Source organism: Pseudomicrostroma glucosiphilum (genome assembly GCF_003144135.1).
Source record: "Pseudomicrostroma glucosiphilum strain MCA 4718 unplaced genomic scaffold BCV69scaffold_3, whole genome shotgun sequence".
Lineage (NCBI taxonomy): Eukaryota > Fungi > Basidiomycota > Exobasidiomycetes > Microstromatales > Microstromataceae > Microstroma > Microstroma glucosiphilum.
Genome location: NW_020289915.1, coordinates 1,170,238 through 1,187,916, shown reverse-complemented (window position 1 = coordinate 1,187,916; position 17,679 = coordinate 1,170,238). Strand labels below are relative to the sequence as shown.

The 17,679-nt window shown below is 57.1% G+C and overlaps 8 protein-coding genes across 8 annotated transcripts; 5 read left to right on the top strand and 3 right to left on the bottom strand.

Moving 5' to 3' along the window:
- The first annotated feature begins 5 nt into the window (after positions 1-5).
- BCV69DRAFT_281512 (UDP-Glycosyltransferase/glycogen phosphorylase) lies at positions 6-1,812 on the top strand. Its single transcript, XM_025492014.1, has one exon. It carries the CDS (start codon positions 80-82, stop codon positions 1,781-1,783), a length of 1,704 nt encoding a protein of 567 aa, XP_025349693.1. The 5' UTR covers positions 6-79; the 3' UTR covers positions 1,784-1,812.
- BCV69DRAFT_311330 (hypothetical protein) lies at positions 1,799-6,419 on the bottom strand. Its single transcript, XM_025494851.1, has one exon. It carries the CDS (start codon positions 6,099-6,101, stop codon positions 1,914-1,916), a length of 4,188 nt encoding a protein of 1,395 aa, XP_025349692.1. The 5' UTR covers positions 6,102-6,419; the 3' UTR covers positions 1,799-1,913.
- Positions 6,420-6,649: 230 nt separating this feature from the next.
- BCV69DRAFT_297816 (hypothetical protein) lies at positions 6,650-8,477 on the top strand (the record flags this gene model as incomplete). Its single annotated transcript, XM_025494159.1, has 5 exons — positions 6,650-6,945; positions 7,029-7,326; positions 7,415-7,573; positions 7,658-8,056; positions 8,139-8,477. The coding sequence occupies 5 exons, from the start codon at positions 6,650-6,652 to the stop codon at positions 8,475-8,477; spliced, it is 1,491 nt and encodes a 496-aa protein (XP_025349691.1).
- A 72-nt stretch (positions 8,478-8,549) lies between these two features.
- BCV69DRAFT_281510 (hypothetical protein) lies at positions 8,550-10,209 on the bottom strand. Its single transcript, XM_025492013.1, has one exon. The coding sequence runs from the start codon at positions 10,128-10,130 to the stop codon at positions 8,628-8,630; it is 1,503 nt and encodes a 500-aa protein (XP_025349690.1). The 5' UTR covers positions 10,131-10,209; the 3' UTR covers positions 8,550-8,627.
- A 197-nt stretch (positions 10,210-10,406) lies between these two features.
- Positions 10,407-10,896, top strand: BCV69DRAFT_246721 (RING/U-box; the record flags this gene model as incomplete). Its single annotated transcript, XM_025490223.1, has 3 exons — positions 10,407-10,449; positions 10,562-10,669; positions 10,790-10,896. The coding sequence occupies 3 exons, from the start codon at positions 10,407-10,409 to the stop codon at positions 10,894-10,896; spliced, it is 258 nt and encodes an 85-aa protein (XP_025349689.1).
- Positions 10,897-11,357: 461 nt separating this feature from the next.
- On the bottom strand, positions 11,358-12,057 carry BCV69DRAFT_281508 (acyl-CoA-binding protein). Its single transcript, XM_025492012.1, has 3 exons — positions 11,725-12,057; positions 11,545-11,563; positions 11,358-11,460 (listed from the first exon to the last, which is right to left on the bottom strand). The coding sequence occupies exons 1-3, from the start codon at positions 11,971-11,973 to the stop codon at positions 11,414-11,416; spliced, it is 315 nt and encodes a 104-aa protein (XP_025349688.1). The 5' UTR covers positions 11,974-12,057; the 3' UTR covers positions 11,358-11,413.
- Positions 12,058-12,240: 183 nt separating this feature from the next.
- On the top strand, positions 12,241-16,251 carry BCV69DRAFT_311325 (hypothetical protein). Its single transcript, XM_025494850.1, has 4 exons — positions 12,241-12,510; positions 12,581-12,860; positions 12,931-13,907; positions 13,980-16,251. The coding sequence occupies exons 1-4, from the start codon at positions 12,364-12,366 to the stop codon at positions 15,792-15,794; spliced, it is 3,219 nt and encodes a 1,072-aa protein (XP_025349687.1). The 5' UTR covers positions 12,241-12,363; the 3' UTR covers positions 15,795-16,251.
- BCV69DRAFT_297811 (hypothetical protein) lies at positions 16,030-17,647 on the top strand (the record flags this gene model as incomplete). Its single annotated transcript, XM_025494158.1, has 5 exons — positions 16,030-16,127; positions 16,227-16,249; positions 16,337-16,618; positions 16,695-17,461; positions 17,540-17,647. 5 exons carry the CDS (start codon positions 16,030-16,032, stop codon positions 17,645-17,647), a joined length of 1,278 nt encoding a protein of 425 aa, XP_025349686.1.
- Positions 17,648-17,679: the final 32 nt, after the last annotated feature.

Here is a 17,679-nt window from a genome sequence, read left to right as displayed (position 1 = left end):
CTATTCCTGGGTACCACATCCTCCTCGATAGCACCCAGCGACCCGCAGCGTCACCTCTGATGCGTCTGCATACAAGTCCATGACCACCTCCACCTCTCCCACTCCACCATCGTGGGCTCAGAGGATCTTCCTCACCCTCTGTCTCCTCTCCCTCTCCCTCTCCCTCCTCTGCTTCAGGACCATCACCTCCTACCTGCGCCACACCCGCAAGAGCAATGTCAAGCGGCGGCGAGCCCTCCTCTCCCGCCTCGGCCTCGCCGTAGAGACACGTACCGAGAGATACACCATTATTGGCTTCTTTCACCCTTACTGTAATGCAGGCGGAGGTGGAGAGCGAGTGCTCTTCGAGGCAATGAGGTACCACCTCGAGGAGCCTAAAACCATCTGCATCGTCTACACAGGCGACGTGACTGCCTCCCACTCTCTACAGACGTCGAGACCGAGGGCAGTAGGAGAGCGAACCTCTTCGATTGCAGATGGAGGCGGCGGGATGGCTACGCAGGAGGAGATCTTGCGGAAAGCAGCCGATCGCTTTGCCATCTCCCTAGAGGCCTACAAGGACCGAATCGCCTTCCTGCCACTTTCCTCACGGCGACTCGTATCGGACAGCTACTGGAGCAGATTGACGCTTTTGGGTCAAAGTTTGGGCAGCGTGGTGCTAGCGAAAGAGGCCTGCGAGGAGTTGATCCCGGACGTCTTCATCGATACGATGGGCTATGCGTTCACCTACCCAGTGATGCGAGCCTTCAATCGAACCGTGCCGATCGGAGCCTATGTGCACTACCCAACGATTAGTACAGACATGCTGCAGCGAGTCAAAAGTCGAAAGGCAGGTCACACAAATGATGCAGCAGTAGCACGGAGCGCTTTGCGGAGTCAAGTGAAGCTGTGGTACTATCAGTGCTTTGCGTGGCTCTACAGCTGGGCTCTAAAGCGTTCCGACGTGATAGTAGCCAACGGGACATGGACGAGGGACCATATCAATCGTCTGATCCTCAACAGGGGACAGCTGAAAGACGTGCAGTCGGCAGCGGCCTCTTCTTCCCCCTCGACTTCGCGGCGTGTTGATCGACAGGCCTCCATCGTCTATCCACCTTGCGACACCTCTTCCCTGCAAGACTTCCCGCTGCAAGGTCGTGGAAATACCATTGTCAGTCTGGCCCAGTTCAGACCAGAGAAGGAGCACCGTACCCAGCTTCTCATCCTCCGCGGTCTTCTTGATCGCTACCCTCAATACGCCAAGGCAGAAGAACACCCAGTGAAGTTGATCATGATGGGCAGTTGTCGCAACACAGGAGACGAGGAGCGCATCGCCTCGCTCCGCTCCCTCAGCTCCGAGCTACATCTCGATCCCTACGTCGACTTCATCATAAACGCTCCCTACCCACGCATCCTCTCCGAGCTAAGCACCGCCTCCATCGGACTGAGTACAATGGTCGACGAACACTTTGGGATCAACGTTGTTGAATTTCTTGCAGCGGGACTACTCACACTCTCCCATGCTTCCGCTGGTCCACTACTGGATATCGCCGTGCCTGATGAGGAGGGGTTGCGTACAGGGTTCCACGCCAAGGACTCGGAGGGATTCGTAGAGAGGCTGGCGGAGATGTTGCAGATGAGGGAGGAGGAGAGGGTAGAGGTGAGGAGAAGGGCGAGACTAAGGGCGCTGAGAACGTTTAGTGCCGAGGCGTTCAGAGGAGCCTGGGAGCGAGAGCTTTGGCTGAGATTGCAACAGAAGATTCCCGTAGCACCAGGTGCGAACAGTGTCAAGAAGCGCAATTGATCAGACCAGAAAATAGTCTAGTAAATGCTTTTATATGTGTGTGTGTATGTGAGATGTGGTTAGCTGATGACAGTATGATAGGCCAAGACCCCTTCCCGAGTCGTGGTGGCACGAAAGACTCTCCACTCCCTTACCAATCCCGATTGAGATCCCTCTGCCTCTGATACTCTCGCCAGGCTTGATCGCTCGCCTCACGCCTCTCCCTCCGCTCTCGGTACTCCCGCTCTCGCTCCCACTCATTTCGAGCGGTACCATTACCGCCGCCATTGCCATTGTTGCCATTGCCGGGAGAAGGTGCAGGGCTCAAGAGTGAAGCCGCATGACTTCCAGACGCAGCTCTTCCAAAGGCTCCTGCCCCAGCTCCTCCTGCTCCTGCAGAGACTGATCCGCTAGGTGTAGTAATGCCTGGCGCGCTGCCAGGGTGGTGCTGCTGTCCAGCACCTCCCCCACGATGACTGCGCGTCCAAGGACTGAGGTTCCTCCTGCCTCTCGTTGAGCCCAGCTCCTCACCAAAGCTTCGCAGACGCTCAGCATCCGTGGGACCCGCCGACAAGCCGCCCAGCCCGCCCTCCATCTCCACTCCTCTGGACCCATGCCCATGTCCAGGACCAGCAGAGCCCGATCGACCTTGTACCCCTAGCCCGCCGACAATATTGCTGCTGTGGTGGTGGAGGGGATGGTTGCTGGATCGAGCAAAGGAGTAGTGAGGTGTACCAGGCTCGGAATGCAATTCTAATCGACCTGTGGGCTCCTCCTCTTCGAAGTTGACAAGGCCGATGGCGTCAAAGGAGGAAGCGTGGTCCCCACCTGACCCTCCTGCTCCTCCTGCTGAAGGTTGATGACCATCATCATAGCTAGAAGAAGACCGCCGAGGGGTAGGGCGATCACTAGACGAGTGCAAGGGGAATGCGGCCGTCTCTGGAGAGTAGAGCTCCAAAGAAGATTGAGACCTGCCGGCTGACAAGCGAGCGAGGCGGCGCAAAGAGGAAGGTGAGGGCGGACCTGTACCTCTGAGGGCTGGTGGTCGCCTGGCATCCCCGGTGTGCTGAACGGGCGAGGTAGCTCCGTAGCCGCCCTCTATGTGCTGGTCGGCAACGCCACCGCCGAAGCGAGACGTTGGAGACGAGGTAGGCGCGATCTCTCCTGACGCCTCGCCGCTGCCCTGCCGACCTGCCATACCCGCCAGTCTGCTGACACTAAGCGACATCTTGGCGAGCATCTCATCCACAGCGCTTCGGGACAGGAGGACACCAGGGCTGGAGGAAGGTCGATGGGCCGAGGAAATTCTGATCGCGCTTGACGGACTGGACAAGACTCCTGAGCCCCGAATGTCTTCACCGCCGCTGCCCTGAGTGCGAGAGTGTGGTATTTGACGGTCCGATGTAGTGTAGCTTCCGCTCTGCAGAGGACTTGTTCGACTAGTTGAAGCTCCGGTAGCGTCGACTCGATCTGGAACAATCCTCGATGAAGGCCTTGAAGTTCCGGCAGTCCCTATGGACGGCACACGCTGAATCGCCGCCGGGCTAGGCCAATGACTGGAAGCTTGTGTTGCTAGCGTAGGGCGCGTGACAGCTTGCGGTCTTGAATCTATCATTTCGACAAGGTCCTGTATAGAGCCTCGTCTTTTGATCGCTCGCAACGATGAGCCCGAGGCGCTGGAAGGTGATCTCTGAACTGCGGCAGGTGACATAGTTGGCGACGAGGCATACTCTCTCGCGAATGGACCACCGGGGCTGCCGCTGCCAATGCCCCCTAGACTGCCTCTTTGCATCGCGTTTGCGATCATGGCTTGTCGAGCTTCAGTGCGAGCTTGCCAGCTTCGACTGTAGATGCTGCCTTGATTACTCTCCAGGCTCGAGCCGCCTCTCGCTACTTCGCCACCATCCTCTGCATGACTCTCGCCGATGGACGTACTGATAGTGCGACGCTCTTGCCTATACGAAGGGGTGCGGGAGTAGCGCTGTATCATCTGAGGAGCCACACTGGGGGCTTGTCCCGGGCGCGATGATACCGAAGTGGTACCACTGGTGCTTGCTCCTCCGACAACGCTACCGCCGACCGTGCTTGATACGGACGAAGTGCGCTCCTCGCTACCGCCAGATGTCTGACGTTGCAACGAGGGACGTGGCGCAGAGCCGGTGCTGCTGCCAATGCTTAAGCGGTTGGAGGCCGGTGAGCTCACCTCGCCTCGACCCTGATTTCGGGGCAGGTAGTCCTGGAATACCGAGCGGAGGCTCATGTTGGGACTTTTGGATCGAGAATCAGCAAAGGACACTGATCCTGCCGAGATACCGGCAGGAGTGGGGCTGAGGGAGTACGAGATTGACCGAGGCTGTCCTTGTGAAGACTGTGTTTGACGTTGTGACTGGCTGGCGGAAAGTCGCTGTGCGAGCGGGGAAGATGACGAAGGCGAGTAGGAGCCGAAGCGCATCTGGTGAGGTATCGGAGGCCTCATCGATGCCGAGGATGCACCGGTAGAGGGTGAGGGCGGACTGGGCCGTTCAGCCCCTCCCATGTTGCTGGGGGTGCGGAACTTCCTTTCGCCCATGCTAGCTCGGCGGACAGCGTTGGTCAGAAATGCTGGCTCCGCCCCACTTGGGGAGCGCCCAAGAGCAGAAGCCAAGGCGGACGGCGGAGCTGTCATGCCTCCAGTGCCGACTTCGATCGTGGGAGGAGTAGCAATGTTGCCCATCGCTGCTACCGAGCTCTGATGCCTGAGACTTGATAGACCGGCCGGCGGAAGGCGGGGTCGACCAGGAACGCTTTGACTGAACAGAGACGATGAGGGAGATGGGTTGCTGGCGGACGATGCGGAGCGGACAGGCTGCTCGCCGCTCCCCGCCTGCGAAGACACAGGAATGGGTTGTGAGGCTACTTGCTGGGCCAAAGACGGGCCTTCTGTGCTCCTCGTTGACGCAGATCTGGTCAGAGCAGCGCCTTCCTGTTTAGTCGGCATACTCTTCGGTCTGAAGTAGTCCTCGTCTGGTTGAAGGTCAATACTAGCAACACCGCTGGCCAATTCTACAGTCGAAAGCGGCCGAGAAGTACCTCTTCCGATATCTGTGCGGTTAGTCGTCACTCTAAAGTCGACGTCAAGCCGATACTCCACGGATACGTTGAGGGATCCCAGTGGGGTCACCACAGGGCCGAAACCCTGAATGTTTGTCTCAAGCACAGAGTCCACCTCGGTTTTGCCGACGGTCGGGCGTTCACTGGTGGAGTCTGAGCTAGTGAACCTGTACTTGAGCCCGAGCTCGTCTCCTTCGTCTTCGTCATCTGGCTCCCCTGCCCCAAGCCTGCAGCCGATCTGTAGCAAGTGGTCAAAAGGCATGGCGTCTTGACTCTGCCTGGACCCTTCGATGTCTCCAGATCGCTGAGCCGCCTCTATTCTGGCTGTCCTGAGCCTGCGGTAGAGGCGCTGCGTGGGTAGGGATCGTATCAAGGCATGCATCGACCGAAAGTGGCTGATACATCGTTGATAGACTCCTCGAATATCGGGAGCTACATCTGGAGGGAAGACATTGAAGTCTATCCTCCACCGCTCTAACACAATAGGGCGATGTAAGACACCCGATGCCTCGACAGTAGACGCAACGGCACTAGACTGTCGCTGTACGCCTCTTGCTGGAGTGGCAGGTCGAGAATCGACGAGACTGAGAGTATGCTCTTTCCCTAGCTGGGTGGGATCGAAGATGACGTCGAGTATTAGCGGTGGTACCAGTATGCGACCTGGGCCTGCCATTTGTTCGTCTGCAGGAGTCTCGATGGACGCCTCGAGGGCGGACTGAGGTACGAAGTTGGAAAGCTTCTTCCACAACAATGCTTCGTCTCTGAAGATTTCGAGTTCCGGTAGCAGTATGCCAAACCAGCGATTCATCTTACGGGCAGTGGCCGCGCTACCACTTCCCGTTGCCTGTCTGGCAGCACTAGCGCTTGCTGGAGGTATCGATGCATCTGATGCAGCTAGCAGAGAATCATCCCGAGCATCACCCTCAGCAAGGACGATTGTTCTCATGTCCTCGAGGAACTTCGCCTGAGTGTCGAAGGCATCGATGTCATGCCAATGTGTGAGTCGAGAGGCTATCACCACTGCGATGGTCTTTGCATAGAAGTTGTAGAGGAGGGAGTCCAGTCCTCTGGTATTTGAGGGGCCTGCAGACGATGATGAGGGAGACTCCTCGACCCCACCTCCTCTGGCAGTGCGAAGGGGTGATGGACCCAGCTCTCCCACGTGAGTCCTGAGAGGCGATGGTGGCTCGGAGGGGTTACCGGCTGGCCGCCGCTGGGCCCATTGTGACAATGAGGGCGACGATGACATCCTGGGAGCGTGTCTCGCCTAGAGCGTATGAGGAGACAGTCGCATGTGAAGGTACGCTGCGCAATGGGCGATCGAGACGAAGCAGAGTGGGCAGAGACGGACGACGTGGTGTTGGTGTGACCAGGTTCAGTGGAGGTGGCTTGATCCCATGCTCGATGCGTGTGCAATGCGGTATGGCGTAGGGGTTCGTGCACTGGCGGGCGCAGTTGGCACGTTGATAGACTGCTATAGTTTTTAGATGGAGATGGCAAAGATGACAAAGAAGGAGAAGCTGGCGATGCCGCCAGACGATGACGATGAGTCAATGGTGTTGGGTGGTGGCCATTAGTCTATGGCCCGGGTGAGGTGATCATGGCGCGTTATCGCTCAGCCAAGGGGATTCCAACTCCGCTTCCGCCCGCCTGCAAGCCAAAGCTAAATGTGAGAGCAACACCGTAGGACAAAGGACGGCAAGCCTGGACCCCTTCGCTCCTTGCTAGCCAGGTACCACCCGTGCCCGCAGCGACTCATTCACCTAAGTGAAAGTAGATACCTTACAGTTCTCTTCAATGGCCTCGTCGTCATCACCTCCTGCTGCCCACCCTTACTCGTCGTCCTCGTCCTTCCATGCCTATCCTCATCAGGGTGGAGGGGACCTGAGACAAGGCCCCACCCCGCACACAGCTTCCAGCATAGCCTCCTTTGGGACATCTTCCGCTGGCAATCATGGTGGTAGTACATCAGCTGGTAGCGTCAGCATGTCCAGCGTACCTTCTTCAGGTCCATCGACCGGAAGGGAGGGTCCCAGAGAGCTCTTTGCTAGGAGGATAGCCACATTCGTACACCTCAAGGCAGTCGTGACTGGGTGAGCTACATTTACTTCATGCCTCACAATTCTGCTCCGAGGAAAACTGACAGTCTCATTCGCCCTCCTTTGACGACTTACAGCAAGCAGCTTCATGCTGGCCTTGTCCAACTTACTCGGAGAGACATGCAGATGATATGGGAGACCGAGAAGATGAAGAAGAGGACGTTCCGGCACTTCGTCCTCGGTCTCGCTCTCTCGCCCGTCATGGAGATGCAGGCATTGCCGGATTTTGCTAGAGGTACATTGGCAGCATTGAATGACATTGAGGCTCTGCCAGAGTCTGCGGGTGGAAGTAGCGGTGGTCTCACAGGTGGTGCCATGGCTACGCTAGGTTTGGGGTCCTCCACAATGACCGGTGCTGGAGAGAAGAAGGGTGTGGTGAGTCCTCTGACGATGATCGCCAAAGACGGAGCCATCGGAGGAATCGCTGAAGGCGTCCTTCCGTCCTCCTGTCTCGGCGCCGCAGCGGAATATCTTCTCAAACAAGCTCAAGACTTCGAAGAAAGGCACCTTCTCAGATTCATATACCGCCGGAGATGCCTTCTCGACTTCCCTAGTGCCGGGCGCTTCCAACAATTCCACCGCGGTAGGCGGGCTCACAGATACCCTCATTGGCGGAGCTTTGGTGCGTCAGCTGTTGGAGAAGCGCTCGACTGCCTCGCGAGCTGACCTTCTTTGCTCCCGTACTCTGCTCTACGCATTTTGACAGCCTTTCGCACCAGACTTCGTTCACACCCTGATCACCCTACTGGACATTCTCATCGAGGTTTACGCCAAGCTCTTGCTCTTTGTAGCTCCTACAGCGCAGCAAGCCTCGAGATCAGGCGACCTTTCCAGCAATTCTTCGGTCAGCGGACACCGGTCTCACCCTAGCGTTTCCTCCATGAGCGGCTTTCCGGGAGCCTCTTCGAATCGATCAACGCTCGTCGTACCCATGTCGGCAACCTTGAGCACCCAAAGTCAGAGCAGCAGCATTACGGGAGCGTTCCAGGGCGGCAATTCTTCAGACGCTGGCGGTGGGGACGCGAACGTCTCTTCCCGGTCGAACCACATCAACCTGTCGCCTCCCATGCTGGATATAATCAACAAGATTGACGCAAAGGTCAAGGTGAGATAGCTTCGCCATTCTCACTGTACTGACCCGACACTGCGCTGACGACGCGTCATGCATTGACTCAATATCCCTACAGAAACTCATAGTTCCCGTGATCAAGGATCTCGACAGCCTCTCCCGGCACATCATCAAAGAAGAATTGACCGCTCTCGAGAATGGCACATCCCGGGCTACAGCATCCCCTTCGTCCAGCTCATCACGCCTCGCGCTACCTCGCAAACAGGGGAGCGCAGGGACAGGTGAAGGCAGCCCCGGCCCAGTGGGGCTTTGGACTGGTCTACCTCAGCCGCCTCCGGGACAGCAAGCTGGGGGGACGGACGAGGAGACGAGCCCTTATACGCCTACTGCTCCTGCATCTATACCACAGTACCCAGGGGTGGGATTGCAGCTTTCTTCTCGGGAGAGGTACGGATGAAATGGCTGAGACCTGAATAGCCCGCGCTCGCCCGACGTTCGCTTTCAGACTGGGCCCGATGACTTATGCGGAGAACATGTACAGTACCGTAGTTCGAGGGTGGTATATAAGCATTCATGCGATTGAAGCTGTACAACCTTCGAAAGTAAATCATCTGGGACTGCGTTCGCGATACCGTTCCCTCCTCCGTTCCTCATCTCGGCTACCCCGATCCTCCCTCCGGTCTCGGTCACGATCGCGATGGCGCCGGGAGTCGTAGTGTTCCCTTCTCGAGCTATCTCCGTCCCTGTCTCTGTCCCGGTGTTTATCCCTGAGCCTGTCCCTATCCTCGTGCCGATACTCCCTCCCCGTGTCTCTCCTGCGATCCACATCATAATCGTCCCCCTCCCGTCTCCGCGATCGCTCCCCGGGACTGTGAGACCTCTTGCTACCTCGGTTCTCCCCTTCTCTCCTACTACTGCTCACGGCAGACCTGCTGTGTTCTCTCCCTTCCTCCTGCACTGGCACTGCTTCTCTTCGAACAAGAGGCTTGTACTCTCTCGTATCTGGTCGCTTGACTTTAAAGTCCCTCTTCACTCCTGCTCCTCCTGTCGCGCTACTTGCAGCAGCAGCAGTAGCAGCAGGTCTCTCCTTTGCTCCCAATCCCAGAAGTGCGCTCCTCTTCTTGACCTCGGGTGGAGCATTAGGTCCCACGCCTCCTTTACCCGCTCCCATCCCTTCGCGCCAGCCCATTCCCCTTAGCAAGGCTTTACCAAATTCCTCGACGGGAGTGGCGGCATAATCGTCCAGACTGGGTGCATCAGGGCGAGAATCGGCGTCGTACTTGAAAGCCTGCTCTTCTGAAATGGGAGCAGAGGATGACTCGCGGAGAGCAATGGTACGGTCGGCGTTGAGAGATGGTAGAGTAGAGCCTTGCCCAGAGAGAAGAGCACGACGGGCCTGCTCGTCTTCAGTCATCTTGGCCGAAGGAGGAGGGGAAGGAGCGGCCTTGTCCAGAGGAGGCGTCTTGTCTTCAGCAGTAGCGCTCTCTTGGAGCCTCCTCATCTCTTCCTCCTCTTCCTCCTCCCTGCGTGACTTGCCCCGCACTTGCAGACCGACCTTCTGCTTCTCATCGCCGATCTTCTCCACACCCTCCCCGGCCCCGGCAGAGCGATGGAGCTCACTGTCCCTCGGCGGGGGCACCGCCTTGCCCTCCTGTGCACCTCCAGCTCGCATAGATGTGAGTGAGCCAAAGTCTTGTAGGTTCTCCAATCCAAGACGCCTCTTGCGGTCACCTCGCCAATCTGAGCCACCCACCAGCGGGATCACGCGGGGGCCTTGGGGAGAAGGTGATCGTCTGGCTTTTTCGGCTCCTGAGCGCGAGTAGCCCGTGAGCTCTTCCCTTCGACCGCCATGGCCGTTCCTCCGACTTGAGCGGTCGTTGTGATGTTCCGCATGCTCGTCGTCTTCGTCGTCGCCGAACGCGTTGCCAAACGCTCGAGGTGGACGAGAGAGGGAGGAAGAGGATGAGGCGTGAGGGTTGCGGGAGGCGTCGGAGGAGCGATGGCTGCCGTTCCTAGAGGAGGAGCCACCTGCGTGCGATCCTCCTGCAGCATCCGCGGAATCCAAGAAGGACATGGCTAGACCTGAACGAGAGTCCTTGGGACGACTCATCGTTGGGCGTTGAGGAAGCAATCGGCTGTGAATATTCTTTGTGCAGGTCGGCGAGGAAGGACTGGAAATCCGGACATTTGTGAGGTGCGAATCCAAGAATCCACCGTTCCGCCCGCACTCAGCTCCACTCGACTCGAAGCCGCACATCAACTCAGATCAACACACGTACACAAGCACCTCAAAGCATTCGTATCCACTCCCTCCACAGAACATCACCAAGACTCGTGGCGGCAACGACCCAAGGCCAAGGGCAAGAAGATTACCTATGACCTCGCCATGAAGGTCAAAATCAAGGAATGGTCCGCCGTGGCCACCTGGGGTGAGTGTCCTAACGTCTCCCACCCAGCCGCATCGTAGCTTCGTGGCTCTCCTGGGGTCTTCTGCTCACCCGATTAACCAACTCCCTCGCGCCCCTTCCCCCTCTGGAACAGTCTGGGACGTCCGTGATCCAGACGACGTATGTGGTATCTGCCAAAACAACTTTGATGGAGTTTGTGGAAGCTGCAAGACGCCAAAGGGGGGTGATGAGTGTCCTCTTCGTGAGTTCAGGCAGACAATAGAGGTACCGGTCATACAGAGGGGACCAAAAGGTAGCAGTGCGGTTCTGATCAGCTCGTCCTTATCATCCCTACTCCCTGTATACTACTCCCCTCTGCCAGTATTTGGAGAATGCACACACGTCTTCCACATGCACTGTATCTTAAAATGGCTCGATGGAGACGCAAAGGACCTCTGCCCCATGTGCAAGAGGAAGTGGGGTGAGTAGGTGCTCTTGCCCTTACCAGCGTCCGAATTGTAGTCACTCTTCAGTGAGCTCAACTTGACTCTTCAACATCCGTTGTCTTTTCGCAGTGGCTGCTACGGCGACTGCTTACCAGGCTGAGATGGAGGCTCAGGAAGAGGCGGAGAGGGAGGCTCAACGGAGAGCGGCGGAAAGTCAAGGGCAGGGAGCATTGGCGTCATGATACGGAGAGGGAAGCGACATTCAAGACACAGGTGGACGCTAGCAGGGGCTTAGAAAGCGGAACACTTCCCGAGAGAGGATACTGTGAAATAGCGTGGTGAAGATGATTAGTATACCCTCAGAACCCCACATGGGTCGCTGGGCAATGGGACTTCCTCTATCAGATTTCCTCTCAGGCGCTATTGAGGGGAGCACAGTCTGACGAACATGGGCAAAGTTTAAGAGACTGTGTCATTTCTCAGACTTCTACATTTGGTATTGTCCTTCCTAGTCGACTAAATCCCACCCCGTGGGAAAGGGGAATCTGAAGGCAGGCGCTTCAGGCGCTCTCGAGGTCGGCGAGCCACTTCTTGGCGTTCTCGTCGTCTGACAGGGTGAGCAGAATGGGACGGATAATGTCAGACATAAGTCAACGAGGAGCAGGTGCGGATGGCATTACGTTCTACTCACCACTGTGCTTGTTGAGGAGCTGTTTGAGAGAACAGGGCGGGAGGCAGGCAAGGCAGGACGTCAGCTTCGACACTCTGGGAGGGGGATCCTGTTCCGACCTCCAGTCACCGCGCTTCCTGGTGAATTGGCGACGCAGAGTGCAGTGGGAATACCTGCGCTACCCCCTTCCGACGAACTCACCTCGGTGAAAGCCTTTACGTACTCCTCCTTTGCCTCATCCTGGCTCTTTCCCTCTACCTTCTTCCAAGCATCCCACTTGGCCTTTCCAGTAAAGTCGAAGGTACCAGGTCGAGAAGTGTTTACATCTCCAACGGTGGCCTGCTTGTAGAGACCGTAGAACTGGAGCTGTTGAGCCTGGCTGGGCTGGACTGGTCCGTCCTTGGGGAGGGACTGGATGATGGAGACTGCCTTGTCGAACTTTGCTGCCATTGTGGAAGTGGTTGTGTGGTGTGTTGTAAAGAGTGAAAAAGGAGTGCTGGTTGTGAAGTGGTGGGTGTGAAAGTGCTTGGTATGGATCGAGTCGCAAGAGTGGGGGAAGATGGCGCACTTGACCGGCCCAAGCTGCCTGGCCCCCTCGGCTGTGGACGTTGGGTGGAGGCTGGCAGGCGTCGTCCCTCTGCGCCTGGGCTGGGGCGGAGCGAAGGGCGGCGTGGCAGCCAAGGCCCTGCAGCGAGTCTTGTTCCTCCGCGTCCACCAGCCACAACCAACACCACCCACTGAGCCAGGTGTGCAGGCAGGGGCTACTCTGACACAGGCACTCGCAGCTACCAAGGCCTTCTTTATCACCCTGAGCTCCTGTGGCCGCTTGCTCATTGGGAGATGAGCCAGACGCCAACCTCTCCTGCCATACCCGGGCCATCCAGACTACCGCCCACCACTCCCAATACCCCAGCTTTCCGCAAACGTGGCAGTAGCCGACGCGACGCAGAGGATGTAGAGCTAGAGGACATCCGGAGATACGAGAGTGTGAGTCCACGATGACCACCACAAGGAGGGAACAGACTGACTGATTTCACCACTACCCTATTGCAAATAGTTCTCCACGGTAGACTGGATTGTAGACTCCACTCGTGAGAGAGCAAGGGTAGCTAGAGCGAGAGCTCGCGAAGAGCTAGGTTCCAATGCTCATCTCGCCAATGGCTCCGGTGGTCAGCCCTCTTCTGCCTCTTGGGGACGCTTTGGCTACGCTCCGGGGGAGAGACCGCCTCGGTGGTGGCCGACGAGGAGTACGTGGGGAAGAAGGGCATGGTGGCTCACGAGACTGGCGATGCAGGGAGCAAAGGCAGGGATTGAGAGCGGAGTGGTCATACTGGTCGGTGAGTGACGGACTCGTAAGCCCAGAGAAGAGCAGGGAAGCTGAAGTTGATCAAGCCACTATCCATTCAGGCGTCTTGATTGGCATCAACATGGCTGTCATCTCCATCGCAACCGAATGGGCCAGTGACTTGAAGCAAGGACACTGCAGCGCAGGATGGTGGCTCAATCGCAAATTTTGCTGCTGGGAGCTCATGGACAAAGGAGGCTCGTCACCACCAGCCGCTGTGAAGGCGACCATCGCTGCCGCAGCGGCAGCGGCAGCAGCCTCGCCTTCGACAGCAGCTGGTAATCCTAGCAATGTCACTAGCTCACTAGCGAGAGGGCTAGCCTGGGGCTTTCCAAGTGAAGCCGTGGGACCGGCTGCAGGCGCACTGGAATATGCCTCTACCTTCTACCCGAGGGCTGCCACCACAAGCTCTGACCCCGGAGAGACATGCGCAGACTGGATCCCTTGGACCACCTGGGCTTTTCCAGCCTGGATCATGTACATCATCTTTGCAGCTGCCCTTGCTGCTGCCTGTGCCCACCTAGTCAGAGCATTCGCCCCCTATGCAGCAGGAAGCGGTATCACCGAGATCAAGTGTATTCTGGCCGGTTTCATCATCAATGGCTTCCTCGGCTTCCAAACATTGGCGATCAAGAGCCTCACGCTCCCACTGGCGATCGCTTCGGGGCTGAGCATCGGTAAGGAGGGGCCAGCGGTACATGTCGCCTGCTCTATAGGAAACGTGGTAGCAGGCTTCTTCAAGAGCTTCGATCGCAGTCAAGCGCGCATGCGGGAGCTACTCACAGCATCCAGTGCTGCAGGCGTAGCAGTAGCGTTTGGCTCTCCCATTGGAGGCGTGCTATTCTCCCTAGAAGAGATGGCTCATCAGTTTCCCGCCACGACGATGTGGCGAAGCTTCCTCTGTGCCCTGGCTGCGACGGTCGCGCTGTCTTTCATGAACCCATTCCGGACTGGGAAATTGGTTCTCTTCCAGGTCTCGTATGACCGTGATTGGCATTACTTTGAGATGATCTTCTACATCATCATCGGTATCTTCGGAGTGAGTCGAATCAAGCATAAATGTTTGATGTTTTGTCGCTGACTCAGGCTGTCCCTCTTTCATGTTCTCTAGGGTCTCTATGGCGCTTTCGTGATCAAGTACAACCTTCAGGTCCAAGCTTTCCGCCGCAACAATCTCGCAGCGTACGGAGTGTCAGAAGCAGTCGTACTAGCTACATTGACTGCTTTGGTCGGCTATTGGAACAAGTTCCTACGCATTGACATGAGTGAATCTCTCGAAATTCTGTTTCGCGAATGCGAAGGCGGTGGAGACTACGACAACCTGTGCCAAAGCTGGGCGCAGTGGCAGATGATCAACTCACTACTATTGGCCACAGTTTTGCGGACAGTCTTGGTCGTCCTCTCTTACGGCTGCAAAGTCCCTGCTGGTATCTTCGTGCCTTCTATGGCCATCGGCGCGACATTTGGCCGGATGCTGGGTATTCTTGTGAAAGCGCTCTATACTGCCTTTCCGAATGCTGCCATCTTCTCTGCATGTCAGCCAGACGTTCCCTGCATCACTCCAGGCACGTACGCTTTTCTCGGGGCAGCTGCTGCTCTGGCTGGGGTCACGCGTATCACCGCGGCAGTGGTCGTCATCATGTTTGAGCTCACCGGTGCTCTGACGTACATTCTCCCTACGATGATCGTCGTCATGGTCACCAAGGGTGTTGGCGACTATTACGGCAAGGGAGGCATCGCCGAGCAGACGATGAAGTTTGCCGGGTATCCCTTCTTGGACAAGGACGAGCACAACTTCGGTCTGCTGCCGGTAGGCGAAGTGATGAAGCGCGATCCAGACATGGTCTTCGCAGACGGTACGCCCCTGAAGGATGTCGAGGAGCGCTTGAACAATACCTACCGCGGATTTCCCGTGGTGCGCAGCCAGAGCGATCGGACGCTACTGGGCTACGTTGGCAAGACTGAGCTGAGATTCGCAATCAACAAGGCCAAGAGGGCTAGAAATAGTCTTGGCGCCGACGTCAAGTGCTACTTTACCTGCGAGGACACTGGCGTGGGATCTGCAGGAATAGGACGTAGCGAGCCTCCGCCTACGGCAGGCACTCTGATCGACGAAGAAGAGGAAGAAGACAAGCTTGGGATGTCGAATGGAGAAGAGGACAGAGCGGGATTGATGGGCGATGCAGGGAGGGGCCGAAGCAGCATGACATCCCTGAGCGGTAGCGAGCAGGAACACGACCACTACGGTGATCTAGGAGGTGTCAATGGTGGAGTTGATGGAGAAGGCGAGGAAGATCTGCTGGAATTGGGCGAATGGGTAGATCAGACCCCGCTCACTGTCGGGCCGAACATGCCGCTGGAGGTCGTCATGGACCTCTTCAAAAAGATGGGCCCCCGAGTCATTCTCATCACTGATCGCCAAGGCGCCATGCAAGGTCTAGTGACCGTCAAAGATCTCCTCAAGCACATTGCCGCCCAGGAGCATGCCGATGCTCTCGCCCGACGTGCAGCGAGAGAGGCTTTGGATGCACAGGGAGGCCTCCCAGAGTGGGTCATTGCGGGTGATACCACCGAGGAGGCTGACGGGAACGTCATCAACAACTTTGGAGGAGAGCTGGAGAGGAGCCTCAGTGAAGGCTGGAGCTGGGCAAAGCAGAGGATGGCGGACTGGCGGGCGGGCGGCTCTGCACGGCGCTCCTCGCAGAGGACCGGACCCGAGTATGCAGAATTGCATGAGCGTGGTCAGAGCTCGGGTCCAGCAGAGTTCTCCTACGATGGTGAGGGTGAGGACGAGGAGGGGCACGAGGATGACGGCACGCCCTCCTCAAGCTATGCTACTGCTCAGCCGAGATCACATAGTGGTACTCCAGTGATGCCTACCTCTACTCGTGCGCGGGACGAGTCTGACCAATTTGTAATCGAGTAGATGTAAAATGCATTTGTAGTGTCCTTTGAGATCTGCAATGTCGATAGCGCCTCTCCTGTCCTCTGTGGCTAGCGCGCAAGATAGTCGACGCGAGTCACTTCTCCAGTGGCTTTCCGTGCCGTGCCTGCCTCTTTGCGGTCCTTTCCTCTCTCGCTACCTGTACGAGTCTCACCGAACCAATGGCGATTTGTTGAAGCACTTCAGGCTACTTTAAAATCATCTCAGCCGGCCCATCATGCCAAAGCAGAGTAGTGGCAATTGGCGCAAAAGGCGTTTTCCCCCGCGCAAGAAGTTCGCAGCACCAAAGAAGACGTCAGATGAAGTAGTGCGACCGTCAGTGATGGCGGATTCTTGACGCTCGAGCTACCGACACGATCGATTCCCGCATATACGCTGACTGTCCACTTCTCGCCGATCGTCGTGTGCAAGCAGTGAGAAGTTGCCTCTCAGGAGTGGTACGTTGATGCACTTGCTGAGTGCTGGCGATGGCGAAGCTAGACTACTGACTTGACTGAGCTTCGTTGGCCCATTCGACCGAGCAGCAAGTACCTCCCAGCCTAACTTCCCAGCAGCCCCAGCAGGACGGCAAGCCCCTCGGATCACCCTCCCTCCAAGCCAGTCAACACCTCATCACACCTCCTCTCCTAGCAGAATCTTGAGTGCGGCTTTTGCAGCTGTGAATACTCGCAATCAACGCAAATTTGGGAGCGGTAGCAAAGATGCAAAAGATACGTCTGATGCGCTGGAGGAGTGGAGGAGTCGCAATGGAGTCAAGCCAAAAATTGTGCTAAGTGCGGCTGAGCGAGAGGAGAGAGGACGCTGGGGTGAGTGCTGTGCTCAGGAGGCAAGTGGAGATCTCTCAGATCATTGATGAAAGCTGTATGCCATCTCCGCTGGCAGCATACAGTCCCGACGCTCCTATCACACCACATGCCGCTACTCGGGGACCAGAATGGCTCCTAAATGCCCTGTCTGAGCACTCATCTCAAGCACCTTTGGGCATACAGTCATCGCCACCTCGCTCCCTTGCTCCTATCGGCAGCATCAGCACGACTGTCAAGAGTCCCTTCTCAGACCCAGGCGTCTCCACCGTGCGACATAGCCAACGACCTACCCCTCCCGCACCTTCTGTGCCGGGCTTTCTCGGGGCAGACTTGGTGGCTCACCACTCTCCTCAGACTATGCAGACAGGACTGCCTTTCACGCCACCTACTCCAGCAGCAGCTCTCAACGGCTTTGCCCATAAGCCCTTCGCACAGCCCGCCAACGGCATTCTTCGTCACAATAGCAGCGTAATCTACACTGAGGATGAGACGCTGGACTGGGAGAGTGCCCTGCAGCGGCCCTCGAGAAGCGTCACTTTCGACCTGCCAAACTTTCTAAGCGACGTCAGTGCAGACCAGAAAGGAGCGGGTGGTTTTGGTAGATGTCTCCAACGAGCCAGCAGTGCTTTGGACAATGACACTTCCCTTGCCGAGGGCTGGGCCGCGCAAGAATTGGATACAAACCTGCCACCACTGTCAGGGGTGAACGATTGCGGAAGCGTAGACCAATTGAGTGTGCCCTCTGGCAACGAAATACACTCGGATACACTGCTGTTCGGACAGACTCTGCCGGCCAACGATGTATGGACGCAAGATGCAGGCTATGCGGACGCAGAAAATGCAGTGAGTTGTGCTTCGTACAGTATGAACAAGACCAGGAAGCTGATGATCACGTTGAGTCAATTGCTTGCTGCACACCAGGTGTACAGGTCTCCGTCTCCTGACCTTGACTATGCACCCAATCACGAGGTGGACTTCGGCGAAGAAGGCATGTATGACCCTCTATCTGATACCGGCGAGCATTGGTAGAGCATTCTGGTGATCACGAGGCAGCCCAAGTA

Coding starts and splice junctions, on each gene's coding strand:
- BCV69DRAFT_281512 (XM_025492014.1), top strand. CDS start 80: ATGACCACCTCCACCTCTCCCACTCCACCATCGTGGGCTCAGAGGATC.
- BCV69DRAFT_311330 (XM_025494851.1), bottom strand. CDS start 6,101: ATGTCATCGTCGCCCTCATTGTCACAATGGGCCCAGCGGCGGCCAGCC.
- BCV69DRAFT_281510 (XM_025492013.1), bottom strand. CDS start 10,130: ATGAGTCGTCCCAAGGACTCTCGTTCAGGTCTAGCCATGTCCTTCTTG.
- BCV69DRAFT_281508 (XM_025492012.1), bottom strand. CDS start 11,973: ATGGCAGCAAAGTTCGACAAGGCAGTCTCCATCATCCAGTCCCTCCCC.
- BCV69DRAFT_311325 (XM_025494850.1), top strand. CDS start 12,364: ATGAGCCAGACGCCAACCTCTCCTGCCATACCCGGGCCATCCAGACTA. Junction 12,511..12,580: donor ACATCCGGAGATACGAGAGT/GTGAGTCCACGA, acceptor TATTGCAAATAG/TTCTCCACGGTAGACTGGAT. Junction 12,861..12,930: donor CGGAGTGGTCATACTGGTCG/GTGAGTGACGGA, acceptor CTATCCATTCAG/GCGTCTTGATTGGCATCAAC.